The sequence below is a fragment of the Dendrobates tinctorius genome, unplaced genomic scaffold (assembly GCF_039654945.1).
Source record: "Dendrobates tinctorius isolate UK_male_01 unplaced genomic scaffold, ASM3965494v1 ptg000155l, whole genome shotgun sequence".
Lineage (NCBI taxonomy): Eukaryota > Metazoa > Chordata > Amphibia > Anura > Dendrobatidae > Dendrobates > Dendrobates tinctorius.
In genome coordinates this window covers 11,893,153-11,909,736 of record NW_027361822.1, presented here as the reverse complement: position 1 = coordinate 11,909,736, position 16,584 = coordinate 11,893,153, and the positions used below count along the sequence as shown (strand labels likewise).

The following is a 16,584-nucleotide window of genomic DNA, read 5'->3' as shown; positions in this document are numbered from 1 at the left end:
CTCCTCCTCCCCTGATTTTAGCAGGCGTGACCAGCCTCGCTGCACTTTACACACAGTCAATTAAATAAGTCATTCTTTTCTTTTCATGAGATCTGGTCTACCCTTGATTCAAACACCCAAATTCTATCATTGCAGTAAGCAACAAAAACGGCAAGCCACAGTGTGCTGTCATGGCTTGGTTTGGGAATTCGATCTGGTGACCTGTTGTTGCGTGGTCAGTTCCTCTGTTGAGTGATTTCCCTTTCTTCCCTGTCCAAATGCTGAAGATTATCTATTGTCTTTCTTTTCCCTCCTTGGTTTGCCCCTCTCCAGGTATTTCTCATTTTCCCATTTTGGCTTGCCCTCTCATATTCTGGGTGGGGTTTTATATATTCACTCTTCACTGCACTTTCTTGCTGGCTAAACCTCTTTTTGGATGTGGATTCAGATGTTCCGACTCTTCAGCTAAGGGGTTTATTCTTGTTTGATAAATTCCAGTTGTATTCCTGCAGTGAGTCTGTTTGCGTTACTTCCCAGCACCTTTTCGTTTTACTACTGTTTCTGGGATGTTACTTGTTCCTTTTATTTTGATTTCCTTCCCAACCCAATGTGAACGCTTTTTAGTTTCTCACCATGGGTTTTTGTATTTTACTGCATACTTTCCTCTTCCCTTGTTTGCAGTGTGTTGTGGTCTCCCCTCTGGTTCCTCAGGAGGCAATTGAAACCCCTCGACTGTCTTTTAGAGAGTTAGGGTACCGTTACACTTAGCGATGCACCAGCGATCCCGACAACGATATGGATCGCTGGTGCATCGCTAAGGCCTCTTTCACACATCCGGCTTTTGTAATCCGGCACGATGCGGCAAAATTTTTAATAACCGGATCCAGCACCGGATCCGGTTTTGTCCCATAAACTTTCATGGTCGCCGCATCGTGCCGGATGGTTATGCGTCGTTGCCAGACACGGCAAAAATTAGCCGTCCGGCATCTACAAAAAACGTTCTCTGCAACGGTTTTTGTCAGCGCCGGACCGGCTTTTTCCACAGCGCATGCCCAGACTCTGTGAATGTTAACCCCACAAGTGCCCGGCGAGAGAGAGAGAGATCTCTCTCTCTCGCCCGGACACTTGTGAGAGATCTCTCTCGCCGGGCACTTGTGTGGTTAACACTCACAGTGTCTGGGTGAGAGAGAGAGATCTCTCTGTGGGGTTAACCCCACAAGTGCCCGGCAAGAGAGAGAGAGATTCTCTCACCTGGACACTGAGTGTTAACCCCACATGTCTCTCTCTCTCTCCACCCCCCTCTCCCCTCCCCTCCCTTTCAGCAGCTGTCTCTCTCAGCGGCTGCCTCTCTCGTCCACCGGTGTATATGTTCCTCCTGCGGCTCCTTTAAATCATGTCCGAGCCGTATCAGACGCCACATACACATCCGGTGTCACCGCTGCAGGCCGGATCCGGCGTCCCGGCTTTTCGCCGCACTCCGCTGGACCCCACACCCCAGATGTGTGAAAGTAGCCTAAGTGGTCGCTAGTGAGCTGCCACACAGGCAGATCTCACCAGCGACATCGCTGGGGTCGGGGGTCGCTACTTACCTGTCAGACGCGGCGATCCTGACGTCCTCCCGCCCGCGTCCACGCGTCGCTTGTCGGCGCCGCAGGAAGCGCCCGACGAGAAATGATCCAGGACCTTCTCGCACGACCAGCGGTAATCAGCGGGGGAGCCGGTTGGAGGTAAGTATCAGACATAGCGATATCGCTAGCAATATCGCTGCTATGTTACAAAATCGGTGACTTTACAGCGATATTGCTATCGATATCGCAATGTGTAATGGGGGCTTTAGTCTGAGGTGATGTTTTTACCTGGGTGGCTAGGGTTTTTCTAGTGTGTGCAGGGTCCAGTGGGGTCTAGATGCGGCGCCTCCCTGTGGTTGAACTAGCCTTTTTCAGTTACTCGTATGTGAGTGTATGCACAATTTTAGAACCTGCACTGTCAAGTATTGGGGAATTTTCTGTACTTGAATGTCCATTATACTTGTTCTAAATTACAGGCAAGTTGTACTGGTAAATAGAGGTACAATTGTACACTCACTGGCCACTTTATTAGGTACACCATGCTAGTAAGGGGTTGGACCCCCTTTTGCCTTCAGAACTGCCTCAATTCTTCGTGGCAGAGATTCAACAAGGTGCTGGAAGCATTCCTCAGAGATTTTGGACCATATTGATATGATGGCATCACACAGTTGGCGCAGATTTGTCGGCTGCACATCCCTGATGCGAATCTCCCGTTCCACCACATCCCAAAGATGCTCTATTGGATTGAGATCTGGTGACTGAGGAGGCCATTTGAGTACAGTAAACTCATTGTCATGTTCAAGAAACCAATCTGAGATGATTCGAGCTTTATGACATGGCGCATTATCCTGCTGAAAGTAGCCATCAGATGTTGGGTACATTGTGGTCATAAAGGGATGGACATGGTCAGCAACAATACTCAGGTAGGCTGTGGCGTTGCAACGATGCTCAATTGGTACCAAGGGGCCCAAAGAGTGCCCAGAAAAAATTCCCCACACCATGACACCACCACCACCAGCCTGAACCGTTGATACAAGGCAGGATGGATCCATGCTTTCATGTTGTTTACGCCAAATTCTGACCCTACCATCCGAATGTCGCAGCAGAAATCGAGACTCATCAGACCAGGCAACGTTTTTCCAATCTTCTACTGTCCAATTTCGATGAGCTTGTGCAAATTGTAGCCTCAGTTTCCTGTTCTTAGCTGAGAGGAGTGGTACCCAGTGTGGTCTTCTGCTGCTGTAGCCCATCTGCCTCAAAGTTCGACGCACTGTGCGTTCAGAGATGCTCTTCTGCCTACCTTGGTTGTAACGGGTGGCAATTTGAGTCACTGTTGCCTTTCTATCAGCTCGAACCAGTCTGCCCATTCTCCTCTGACCTCTGGCATCAACATGGCATTTCCGGCCACAGAACTGCCGCTCACTGGATTTTTTTTCTTTTTCGGACCATTCTCTGTAAACCCTAGAGATGGTTGTGCGTGAAAATCCCAGTAGATCAGCAGTTTCTGAAATTCTCAGACCAGCCCTTCTGGCACCAACAATCATGCCACGTTCAAAGGCACTCAAATCACCTTTCTTCCCCATACTGATGCTCGGTTTGAACTGCAGGAGATTGTCTTGACCATGTCTACATGCCTAAATGCACTGAGTTGCCGCCATGTGATTGGCTGATTAGAAATTAAGTCTTAACACACAGTTGGACAGGTGTACCTAATAAAGTGGCCAGTGAGTGTATATAGTAATGCATTTCTATAGGCCTGTGTTTTAGAGTAAAATAAGTCAATTTTTTGAACTATAAAATGACTAAAAGATAAAAACAATAACAACGTTTCAATGCACTTTTTAAAAAATATGTTTATTTGGTGTCCCAGTAATTGTAACAATATATTCGTACAATACAGTAAACAGATTTACGGTGATCGATAGTGTAAATGCTGTATTTTTTTATGCTGTGTTTTTTTTTACAAAAAATTCCGCTGTATATAGCTGTCTAAGCAACTCAAAAGTTATTTCATGTAAAATGTTAGGTTGAACAATAAGAAATGTTCACTAGTTGCCTGCTCCTGGCCCAATGGGTATTGATCAGTGGGCACTTAAAGAATCACACCAGACACAGTCAGATGTAACCTCTCTTTGCTCAATCTATGGCACAGCTCCGAGAGAGAGAGAGCTTTATTGATCCAAACATAGGTTTATAAATGGGGCTCGGTTAACCCTAAAATGGGAGTGTTCGGATGTATTCCATTGGTTAGTGCGTTGGGCAGTGAGCTAGTCCGTGGGCGGATCCATGAGGTCATCAAGCTGGGTTGGTCCATGATGTCATCAGAGTGGGCGTCGTCATGGGTGGATCCATGAGGTCATCAGGGTAGGCGTCATCGTGGGCAGATCCATGGAGCACATGGTGTGTTGTGAGACAGGAAATGGCAGCCATCTTTAGTGTCACACCTTGATCTGGAAAAGCTCAGGTAAGGTGAGATAATACACTTTTTGGACAGTTCCTCTCAATCTCTTATGTCTTGAGGTTAATTAAGTATTTGATCTTAAGGCTCTCCTCAACAAAGTCATCTATCTTTTTTAGGCCACGGTCAATATACATCAGTATCTGTAAGCCAAAACCAGGAGTGGAATAATCAGTGAAAAAGTGTAATAGAGACACGTCACCACTTCTGTATTTATCACCCACTCCTGGTTTTGGCTTAGAAATACTGATGTAAAATACTGACCAAATACTGATAATGTGATGAAATGTAAAACACAAAAAAAAGCAAAACAAAACTTGTTCTTCACCTGATCATTCATTAAAATTGAATGCTAGTGCACACTGTTTGTTTTTTTTTTGTTTTTTTAATTCATACATCAAAGGGTGGTCCAAAACCAAGATGGATTTTAATCCCAAATGTCTATTTAATGTTATTATCTAATCTGTTGTCTAATACGCATTAAAAAATCCCTATCGTTCCCTCACAATGCTATTTAAGGGGATACTGTCTCTGTTTTTTGACCCTATGAACAAATGGCACCACCTTTAAAAGGGTTGTGCCACCGTAGAATATATAGGTAATGCTGCAGAAAGCACATAAAGAAATGCTTTTGTAAATTAAACCTACTACAAATTATGTATCTTTCAAAACATATGTACCTTTGAAGGTCAGTATAGCGCCTCCAGTACTGGTACCTATGTCCGTCCATTTAGTTCTCCCAAGAGGCCGAACTTGCACAGTTCCCTCTACCTTTCAACTGGCCATGCAGGTTGGATTAATCTGCACATCTGATCTTTCATTCTCTCCAGCCAGCTCTGCTCTTTCATTCTCTCCTTACAATACATACTGACAGTGCACTCTCTTGCCGGCTCCTCACTTTTCACCAGAGCCGGCAAGAGAGTGCATTGTGCACCGAGAAGACTAGTGAACAGTGAGAAAATCCTACTGAGCAACTGTCGGAATTGACAACCGTCGCATGCTCAGTAGAACAGGAATTAGAACAGCCCCTGAAACAGACATCACTGATGACGCTTGGTTTCAGAGTGGGGGCAGAGGCTACGGCATTGACCGCAGCCTCTGTTCCCTGATGACGACTCGTGTATCCCAGCATGTACTGGCATTCTCAAATGAAGCATCATCACACAATAAGCAGTAAAAAGTGAAGCAGTTAGACTAGAGAGGCAATGATAGGGATTTTTTAATTAACGTACATTAGTAAAAAGATTTGATTTTGATATTAGATATAGATTTAGGATTAAAAGAAATTTTCATTTCAGACCATTGCTTTACAAGAATGAGGGAAAATTCCCTAGAATTGTTAAGAAGTATTGGATATAAGGGGATATCAGGTGGGAGGGTTAAGCACCAGCTCTGACACAGTAAAGGTAAGAAAATTCCATTGTATTGACCCTTTCATCAATCATTCGACCTGCTGCTCCACTTCACAACAGGGATAAAAGAGTCTTGTTGAGGATAAGAATTCCTCGTTCTGCTGTTCAACCCGGGTCCCAACGATTGGATTTCCACTGATCAGTATGTTTTCACCTATCCTTTGGATAGGTGTTAAATTGTTTTAACGCAACAACCCTTTTAATACACGTTATATTTTTGGCAGATGACTGTTTCGGGAGATTACAAGGACATCAGATGTTTTCAGACTTCAAAGTAGAAGATGTTGGCAAACCACAACATACTTATGAAGAGCAAAGCAGAAAGCAATCATCTGAATATTTTAAACAGGTCCTATCAAAGGCTGTTAGGAAAAGTAAAAATCACCAAAGGGGCAATGAAGCGCAAACCACCCATCTTGTAAAGAAACCATATTCATGTTAAAAATGCAGGAAATATTTTAGACAGAAATGAGATCTTTTTAAATATCAGGGAACTCACACAGGGGAGAAGCCATATTCATGCCCAGAATCTATTATAAGACATCACAGCGTTCACACAGAGAAAAAGGCATTGTCATGTTCAGAATGTGGAAAATGTGTTAGATACAAGCACAATACATGTCAGAGAATTCACAAAGGTGAAAAGCCCTTTTTTATGTTCAGAAGGTAGGAAATGCATAAATTGCTTAGGGAAACAAGTCATTTACGTCATCAGAGAAGTCACAAAAGGGAGAAGCCATATTCATGTTCAGAATGTGGGAAACATTTCAACAATTAGACTACAAATTCATATAGGAGAAAACCCATATTCATTTTCACAATGTACAAATTAAGTTTTAAACTGAAATTAGGTGTTGTTAGACATCTGAGAAGCCACACAGGTTGAAACCATTTTTATGTTCAGAATATGGGAAGTGTTTCAGTTTAAAGGCAAATCTTGTTGCACATCCAAGAATTTATACAGGGTCGAGTTACTTTTAATTTCAGAATATAGGAAATATGGAAGTCACAATGTACTACAAATATTTTCCAGGCAACTTGAGGCTTTTTAATTATGCAATTTGTGTGAACTTATTCACCACAAATGAAAATTTTTCGTTTAAAGGGATATTTCCTTCTCCAAGATCCTATGTCAATATGTAGTAGGTGTAGTAATAATAATAATGTTAGCAAATACCTCCAATTAGAAATGCAGTATAGTTCTTCTGATTTGCTATGTCGCTTTTCTCATTTAGGGCATTCCAGGAGCTTAGGTATCCATGGTTACGGCCACTGATATAATGATAGTTAATTTGCTGTTAGTGGTAGTAACTGTTATGATTGAGTCACCGAGGAGGAAAAACAAAACACAAGCTCAGCCCAGAAAATCAGAGAGGTTGGAAACTAGCGGATTGCAGACCCCTAATCCTATCACACAACTAGCAGTAGCCGTGGAGTGTTCCTACGGTGATCCTAGACACCTCGACACAGCCGGAGATCTAAATAAGCCTGAAGACAGAAAAGAGAAAAACTGACTGCCCCAGAGCAGACCCCAAAGCAATAGGCAGCCCCCAACATATAATGACGGTGAAACAAGATGAAAACACTAACACAGATAGAAAGATAGGTTGAGCAAACGATGGGGCCAAAGCTAACTAAAAAGGACAGGACAGAAAAGCTGCTGTCTGTAATCCGAGAAAACCCTGCTAAAAATATTACCAACACAACTGATAAGCAAAAAGGACCCTGAAGTCACTAGACTTCAAACTCTATATCAGCACTCAGAATATTCTGAAAGCAGAGCAAAAGAGAACACTGATCAAGGAATAAGAATCCAGCACACCCCCAGCCAGGGATGGCTGAACTAAAAAAAACATGGTAAACAAAAACAAAACTAATAAGTTCAATAGCAGATCAAAAACTTATCTTTGGGAAGCAGGAATCAGACTGGTCTCCAAGAATCCAGCAGAGAAATCACCAACCACTCAGAAGGGTGTCGGCTGCCTTATATCCAGTCTGAAGTTCCTGTTACCCAGTCACAATCCAGGTGATCAGTTGTTTGGTTTCTTTCATCCAAATCAGCCTCACTACCTTCCATCACCAGAAGAGGAAGATCCTCGGACACAAAAGGTAAATGAACAGATGAGCTCACAACAAGTAACCATGGATATAAAAGCTGCTGCAATGCCCTAAATTGGGAAAGCGACATAGCGTATCAGAAAAACTATACTACATTTCTACTTGGAGGTATTTGCTAATATTATTATTATTATTACATCTACATATTGGGATAGGATCTTGGAGATGGGAATACCCCCTTAATTCAACGAAGCTGGCAAATTTGAATTTCTTACTATTTGCTCTATTCAATAAAGCAGTTTCCCCTTGGTAACCATTTTCAATAACCACACATGGAATACTCTTAACTACTAATAAACAATCTACATGTTATATATCCTCATAAGTTTCTTCTTATCTCAAGTAATTCTTTATGATGTTACATCGTCATCTTCTCCCATTCAGGTTCCTACAATATCGGATCCTCTCAGTGGAGATCTTCTATATAAGAAAATTCTCCTGATGGATAGGACCAGGAAGAAGATGGAAGAGAGAATATTACACCTCACCCTAGAGATCCTCTTCCGGATTACTGGAGAGGTGAGAGATTCTGATGACGTAACATTACATCATTCTAATCTATGGGAATAACAGAAGGACAGAACTGGAGAGGTGAGGACTCTGGAAATGTCTGTAGTGAGATTTATTAATGTGTGTCTCCATAACCAGGATTACACAGTAGTGAAGAAGACCTCTAGAGAGTGTTGTCAGGACCCTGTGTCTGAGGTATGGGGAAGACTTCTAAGACAAATCACGGGGTCTCCACCTCAGTCCCTGATACATGAAGACATCAATGACCAGAAGATCCTAGAATTCACATACAAGATGATAGAGCTGCTGACTGGAGAGGTGACAATGCTGGGACATATACAGTAACTCTATGCAGGGATTGGGTGGATGACCGTGTCATTGTATGTGTCAGGTTCCTATAAGATGTCAGGATGTCACCGTCTTTTTCTCCATGGAGGAGTGGGAGTATTTAGAAGGACACAAAGATCTGTACAAGGACGTCATGATGGAGGTTCCCCAGCCCCTCATATCACCAGGTAATAGACAGAACAAAATACACACGGCTTATAATTATGCCTATGTAAAGAATGAATTCAGAACTTGTATGTGTTTCCTCCAGTTCTATCCAGTAAGAGGAAAACACCAGAGAGATGTTTAAATCCTCTTCCACTACGGGACTGTAAACAAGAAAATCTCAATGTTCCTCAGGATCATGAGGTGATTGGAGAGAAGGTGTCATGAAATCACGCCTATGATGTGTTGAAGGATGTGAAGGTCTTGTTTTATCCATCAGTATTACCATTTATGTTTTATACTTGTGCAATGAGAATGGTGGCGGTGGCAAGATTAGAGCCGACCATAGATGTGACTTCCCCATCTGTCTGTGACTTTTGTTACAGGGTGAAGATCTGAACAATTTTAATACTACAGAGATATATGTGATAAGTGATGTGCAGTGTAAAGAGGAGATTCCTACAGATGATTACTCAGGTGAGTAGGAACCACTAAATGTAGAAGTGTAGAGGAGAGAAGGAGGTCATTGGAGAACTGGAGAATGTGGGAGGATAACGAGAGGTTAGTTTGGAGATATATGGAGGAGACATATTATGGACAGCCTTGTAGGTCTATGTTAGTAGTTTAAATTGAATTCTTGGGAATTGGAAGCCAATTAAGGGATTTATAGAGGGGAGAATTGAAGAAGTAGCAAGGAGAAAGGTGTATTAATCGAGTAGCAGAGTTAAGAACGGACTGGAGAGGTGCAATAGTGTTAGCTGAGATGCCACAGAGGAGGATATTGCAGTAGTCGAAGTGGGAAATGATGAGGGCATGCACTAACATTGTAGTAGATTCAGGATTAAGAAAAGGACTGTGGACTTCTGGAACAGGGGAAAGCTTGATTTTGTTTATTGTGATACACTCATCGGTTAAGGAAGTTGAGTGGAATGTAAGAAAGATGGTGAGTTCGGTTTTATTCACATTAAGCTTTTGGAAGCATTATGAGAAGAAGGAGGATATGGCTGAGAGACATTCTGGGATTCTGGACAGCAGAGAGGTGATATCTGAGCTAGAGAGGTCGATCTGAGTGTCATCAGCAGATAGATGATACTGGAAGCCATAGGACTTTGAGTTGTCCCATGTGAAAAGTATAGACGGAGAAGAACAGGGGTCCAAGGACATAGCCTTGAGGAACAATGACAGAAATAGGGTAGCATGCGGAGTTCGTATGGGAATAGGAGACATAAAATGTGTGGTTGGAGAGGTATGAGGAGATCCAGGAAAGGTCAAGGTCTTTGATTCCAAGGAAAGAGTGTGTAGTAAGAGGGAGTGATTGACTGTGTTAAAGGCAGAGGACAGGTCTAGAAGAAGTATAGAGAATTTTCTGTTAGCTTTGGCAGTGAGTAAGACATTAGCAACTTTGGTTAAGGCAGTTTTGGTGAAGTGGAGGAGACTGAATCCAGTATGTAGGATTTCAAAGAATGAGTTGGGAGGAAAGTTTAATATGTATGTGGTAGCTGTATGAAGAGGTTGGGTCGAGGGATGGCTTCTTAAGGATGGGTGTGACTGTTGCATGTTTGAAAGCAGACGCGAAAGTACCAGAAGTTATTGATAGGTTGCAGAGATAGGTTAAGATAAGTGTGGTGGCGAGGTTAGGGAGGAGCTAGGATGGGATGGGTTTCAGTTCACAAGTGGTGAGGCACAATTTGGAGAGAAGATGAGTAAGCTTTCCTTCAGTGATAGTGGGGAGGGAAAGTTTTGGGGGAAAGACATTTGTCTGTTATATGGAGGGGTTGTGGTGGTTGAGCAGTAAAGACTTTGTAAAGTAAAGTTTTCTGCAGAAATGAAGGAGGTTGGAGGGAGCAATGGTGGGCGGAGTTGGAAATTAAACATGTTGAATAACTGTTTGGGGTTATGAGATAAAGAAGATTTGATGGTTGCAAAGTCTTTCTATTTAGCTGAGTTAAGGCCTGACTTGAATGTGAAAGTTTTTGTTGGAAAGAGGTGAAAAAAAAGAAAATGAAATATCTAGGTGAAGTGGTCTATAAGGTAATGGACAGGCCCATATCCGCTCTGGCCTGTTGGAGGTAGAGTGGATATGGATAGCGTGCGCTTCAAAAGAAGGGAGGATATGGTAGAGTAGAGGTGGGATTGAGTTGAAGGTGCAAGGTGTGTGGTTGAAGTGAAGGCCACAGTAAAAAGGCACATCAGGGGAGGCTGTGTCATAGGGTGCTGTCCATGTTTCGGTGAGGCCCAGGAAGGATAGGTTGCGAGAGGTAAATAGGTTGTGAATGACATTGAGTTTATTGCGGATGGAACGGTTGTTCCATAGTGCTCCAGAGAGAGGAAGCGGTGGAGTTGGGATTAACTGAATGGGTTTTACGTTGGAGGAATTGCAGTAGTTTCTTGTAGATGGGAAATAATAGAAGGGCGAAATAATGGGGGTGTTAGTTGTGGCGGTCCAGGATTGGGAGACATATCGCCAGCAGTGAGGAGAAGCAAAGAAAGAGCAAACAAGTGGGAGAAGGAGAGGAACCAGCTTGTTATGTGTTTTAGAAGGAGGGATCTGAGGTTTAGGAGCAGGTCTGCAGATGAGGTCAGGTAGGGAGATAAAAAGGAAGGAGAAATAAATATTTGATTGGTGGGTTTTGGGATTTGGGGATAGCAAAGGAGACTAAGGATTAGTGGAGCAATAACTGTAAGGGCATGTGTAAGCATTGTGAAAATAACGTGGGAAGATGAAAAAGAAGACACAGTTATTAAAGTGTTGCAGCTCTAACCTTCTGGTCACTTCTAGTACATTTCTGGTGTATTTCTATTGTGCACTTAAAGGCTACATTTTAAGGAGCTTCACAAATAAACCAAAATATTTGGACCTGTTGATAACATTGATCCCAATGAGATTTGAGGGAAATATCTTTTTGGTTGAACCTTTCTGATACTTTCTGGACATCATCAAAGAGTCCTCAGGCAATAACATTTTTTCCACTTAGTACTGTAGTCAGGGTTACAAGTAAGGAACCATCTCCCTAGCTGATTTACCCTATAATGTTGGTAAATTGACTGTGCAGTTTCAAATATATAATGCTGTAGCAGTTCTAGTCAAATCAGTGCGATTTTGGATCCTCTCACAGTTGACCTCAGTTTGAAACTTCACATTGATCACGGATTATAAAATTGTTATTGCCTTCAGTCACTTTTTTTTTTTTTTTTCACTCCCAATGCTGTAACTAGGGGAAAAAAATCAATTATATAACACTAGGAGAAATGTGTGCTGCAAGCCTTAAACCATCCTAAGGGCTTATTTGAGTTCTGCAAACTTCCGCATTAGGAGGTGAATGGGTCTGGTGACGTCTTATCTACTGATGCCTGTTGATCGTACTGCCAGGTATCAGTAGGTATGTTGTCGGTTGACCCCTTCACCTCCCAATGCGCAAGTGAGCAGAGCAGAACATTTTTTTCAGGAGGTCATAGGTTCTTCAGTTGCAGTAGGTGCTGGCTATTAGTGATAATCCATCGTTCAATCGACAGCCATCTCTTCCAACTTCTCCATACACAGGAACACTCAACTCAGCCAAGTGTTCCTTTGTTTTCTATGAGACTTTTCTGGCATCAGTGTTTTTCCTTGGACACAAAAGGATCAACTGTTGGAAATCCAACAGTCTGGATTGTTTTTCTTTTTCAACATCATGATGTAATGGGGAGTTAGTAGACCCCTCTACAGATTAGACTGTCATCAGCTCCCAATGATATTGGTGGGTTTTGCTGACTGTAGCCTTACGTATATCAGCGACTTTAAAAGGGTTGTCCCACAAACAAAGTACATTTTAATGAATAGATTTTGGAATAATAAGTTCCACAATTGGGTGTGTTAAAAAAAATGTTCCTATGCTGAGATAATGAAATAGGCCTGGACAGAAATAATAGTACCCTTACCTTAATATTTTGTTGCACAACCTTTTGAGGCAATCACTGCAATCAAACAATTCCTGTAACTGTCAATGAGACTTCACTTCTCGACGGGTATTTTGGCCCACTCCTCAAGAACAAACTGGTTGCCTTTTCCAGGCGGCATGTTTCAGCTCTTTCCAAAGATGCTCAATAGGATTTAGGTCAAGGCTCATAGAAGTCCACTTCAGAATAGTCCAATGTTTTCCTCTTAGCCATTCTTGGGTGTTTTTAGCTGTGTTTTTTTGGCCATTATCCTGTTGCAAGACCCATGACCTGCGACTGAGACCAAGCTTTCTGACACTGGGCAGCACATTTCTCTCTAGAATCCCTTGATAGTCTTGAGATTTCATTGTACCCTGCACAGATTCTAGACACCCTGTGCCAGATGCAGCACAACAGCTCCAGAACATAATAGAGCAACCTCCATGTTTCACAGTTGGGACAGTGTTCTTTTCTTGATATGCTTCATTTTTCCGTCTGTGAACAGAGCTGATGTGCCTTGCCGAAAAGTTAATTTTTTGGTCTCATCTGTCCATAGGACATTCTCCCAGAAGCAGTGTGACTTGTCAACATGTAGTTGACAAGCTCTTTTGTTACCATTTGTATTATGCGTCTCTTTGATTTGTCATCAATTTTCCTCCTGCGGCCACGTCCAGGGAGTTTGGCTACAGTCCCATAGATCTTAAATTTCTGATTAATATGTGCAACTGTAGTCACAGGAACATCAAGCTGCTTGGAGATGGTCTAATAACTTTCACCTTTAACATGTATGTCTATAATTTTCTTTCTAATCTCCTGAGACAACTCTTTCCTTCTCTTCTTCTGGTCCATGTTGAGTGTGATACACACCATGTCACCAAACACCACAGTGAGTATCTGTAGCCCTATATAAGTGAAGAAACAGCCGCACTCAAAATATAATTTTTCAAATGCATAACATAGATGAATTTATTGAAGTCACCACAGCAGTAATAAAGTGTCAAGTGTGGTGACTTCAATAAATTCATCTATGCTTTGCAGTTGAAAAATCATATTTTGAGTGCAGCTGTTTCTTCACTTATATGACTTTAACTGGACTAGCTCCAGGTTCAGCCTGCACCTGCCCTACAACTAACAGAGTGCACGCCATTTATCTATAATTATCTGTAGCCCTATATACAGACCCACTCACTGAGTCCAAGATTGTAGATACCTGTGATGCTACCGTATTTTTCGGACCATAAGACGCACTTTTTTCCCCCAAAATTTTTGGGAAAAGTGGGGGGTGCGTCTTATGGTCGCAATGCACGGTACCTGATGCGCTGGTGGCAGCGAGCGAGGCTCTGCAGTGCGGTGGTGGCAGCGGGCGGCGCTCTGCGGTGCGGTGGTGGCAGCGGGCTGTGCTCCGGTGCAGGGGCGGCGGCTCCGCCGGCGTTTCTTCTCAGCGCACCCCTTGCTGGGCGCCGCCATGTTGCGGTGGCCTCCGGGAGCATGGACGCCGGCAAGATGGCCGCCGGTCCGGGGACGGCGCATGAGCGGCTTCAGATCTCGTGCCGAGATCTCGGGGGGCGAGATTCAAATCTCGGCAACGAGATCTCGTCCCCCGAGATCTCGGCACGAGATCTGAAGCTGCCGCCCCTGCACCGGAGCACAGCCCGCTGCCACCACCGCACCGCAGAGCCCACCTGTCCCTGCCACAGCTGCCCCTGCCCACCTGCCTCTGCCACAGCTGCCCCTGCCCACCTGCCTCTGCCACAGCTGCCCCTGCCCCAGCACAGCTGCCCCTGCCACAGCTGCCCCAGCACAGCTGCCCCTGCCCACCTGCCCCAGCACAGCTGCCCCTGCCACAGCTGCCCCTGCCACAGCTGCCCCTGCCCCAGCACAGCTGCCCCTGCCCACCTGCCCCAGCACAGCAGCCCCTGCCACAGCTGCCCCTGCACAGCCCACCCGCCCCAGCCCCAGTGCAGCTGCCCCAGCACAGTGCCGCCGCCACCGCACGAGCCTGGACCACTGAATGACCCCTGTGACTACTTCTCCACCTGTGCCGGATCCCTTCCCAGGTAAGCTGAATTCGGACTGTAAGACGGACCCCCATTTGACACATTATTATTTTTTTCCCTATTTTCCTTCTGAAAATAGGGGTGCGTCTTATGGTCCGGTGCGTCTTATAGTCCGAAAAATACGGTAATTAGTGGACACACCTTGATTTATCATGTCCCTTTTGTCACATTATTTTCAGGGGTACCATCATTTCTATCCAAACCTATTTCATGAGTTCTGTGGAATCTTGGTTTAAAACCAGTGTCTGACTTTCATTTGCTCATTTTCATAGATTTATTTATTATTACTTTTGTCAGATTTAAGTAATTTCTGTGACCATTGTGGGTTTCTCTGTCATTAAACGAGGGGTACCAACAATTTTGACCACGTATGTACATAGTGAAGTGCTGCAACCCATAAAATATGTAATAAATTGGACTCATCAATTAATTTGGTGTCCAAACATGAAACCAGAATGATGTAGATGGTCCATAATGTGTTCAAGCGACACATCGGGGTTCGCTCACCAGGAGTACATCAAGACCAAGTACTTCAGGGTCCTGCTAAAGATGTATTGTCAGGGTTTCTATCACTTATGTGAATAAAATTGTTGATCACAGAATCATAGATTCGTAGAGTTGGAAGGGACCTCCTGGGCCATCTGGTCCAACCCCCTGCTCAAAGCAGGATTCGCTAAATCATCCCAGTCAGATGTCTGTCCAGCCTCTGTTTGAAGACTTCCATTGAAGGAGAACTCACTACTTCTCGTGGCAGCTTGTTCCACTCATTGATCACTCTGTCAAAAAGTTTTTTCTAATATCTAATCTGTGTCTCCTCCCATTCAGTTTCATCCCATTGCTTCTAGTCTTTCCTTGTGCAAATGAGAATAAAGTTGATCCTTCTACAATGTGACAGCCCTTTAGATATTTGTAGACAGCTATTAAGTCTCCTCTCAGTCTTCTCTTTTGCAAACTAAACATTCCCAAATCCTGCAACCTTTCCTCATAAGACAGGGTTTGCAGACCGGTCACCATTCTGGTCGCTCTTTTCTGAACTTGCTCCAGTTTGTTGATGTCTTTTTTAAAATGTGGCGCCCAAAACTGGACACAATATTCCAGATGAGGTCTGACCAAAGAGGAGTAGAGGGAAATAATGACTTCACGTGATCTAGACTGTATGCTTCTGTTAATACATCCTAGAATTGCATTTGCCTTTTTTGCTGCTGCATCACACTCTTGACTCATAGTCAGTCTGTGATCTATTAGTATACCCAAGTGTTTTTCACATGTGCTGTTGCTTGGCCCTATTCCTCCCATTCTGTATATGCTTTTTTCATTTTTATTGCCCAGATGTAGTACTTTGCATTTTTCCCTGTTAAAAACCATTCTCTTAGTTGCTGCCCACTTCTCCAGTTTATTTATATCTTTTTGAAGCCTCTCTCTCGCTTCTCTAGTATTAGCTATCCCTCCTAGCTTTGTGTCATCAGCAAATTTAATCAGTTTACTCTCAATTCCTTCATCTAAATCATTGATAAAGATGTTGAACAATACAGGGCCCAGGACAGAGCCCTGTGGTACCCCACTTGAGACATTCTTCCAACTGGATGTGCAGCCATTTACGACCACTCTTTGGGTCCGATCACTAAGCCAGTTATGAATCCACCTAACAGTTGCCTTGTCCATTCCATACTTAGTCATTTTTTCAATAAGGTTTGTATGAGATACTTTGTCAAATGCTTTGCTGAAGTCAAGATATACTATATCTACAGCATTTCCTTGATCCACCCAATCAGTGATTCCATCATAGAAGGAAATTAAGTTAGTCTGACATGACTTATTAGTTACAAACCCATGCTGACTCTGTTTAATCACTTCATTCTTATCTAGGTACTGACATACATGTTGTTTAATTATTTGTTCAAAGATCTTTCCTGGTATAGAAGTCAGACTCACCGGCCTATAATTGCCTGGGTCCACCTTCTTCCCCTTTTTGAAGATAGGAACAACATTTGCTCTTCTCCAGTCTTCTGGGACTTCTTCTATTCTCCAAGAATTTTCAAAGATTATGGAGAGGGGTTCAAAAATTTCTTCTGCTA

At 43.3% G+C, this 16,584-nt stretch overlaps 2 protein-coding genes across 2 annotated transcripts in view; both read left to right on the top strand.

Annotated features, from left to right (window-relative positions):
* LOC141051007 (uncharacterized) overlaps positions 1-16,584 on the top strand; it is an 850,460-nt gene that overhangs the window by 587,808 nt on the left and 246,068 nt on the right. The gene's annotated exons all lie outside the window — the stretch shown is intronic.
* The window catches only part of LOC141051018 (uncharacterized), a 32,197-nt gene that overhangs the window by 11,803 nt on the left and 3,810 nt on the right, over positions 1-16,584 (top strand). Inside the window, 6 exon segments of the mRNA XM_073547807.1 lie at positions 5,642-5,766; positions 7,920-8,054; positions 8,184-8,363; positions 8,437-8,560; positions 8,644-8,741; positions 8,924-9,014. Coding sequence (XP_073403908.1) covers positions 5,642-5,766; positions 7,920-8,054; positions 8,184-8,363; positions 8,437-8,560; positions 8,644-8,741; positions 8,924-9,014 — 753 coding nt within the window.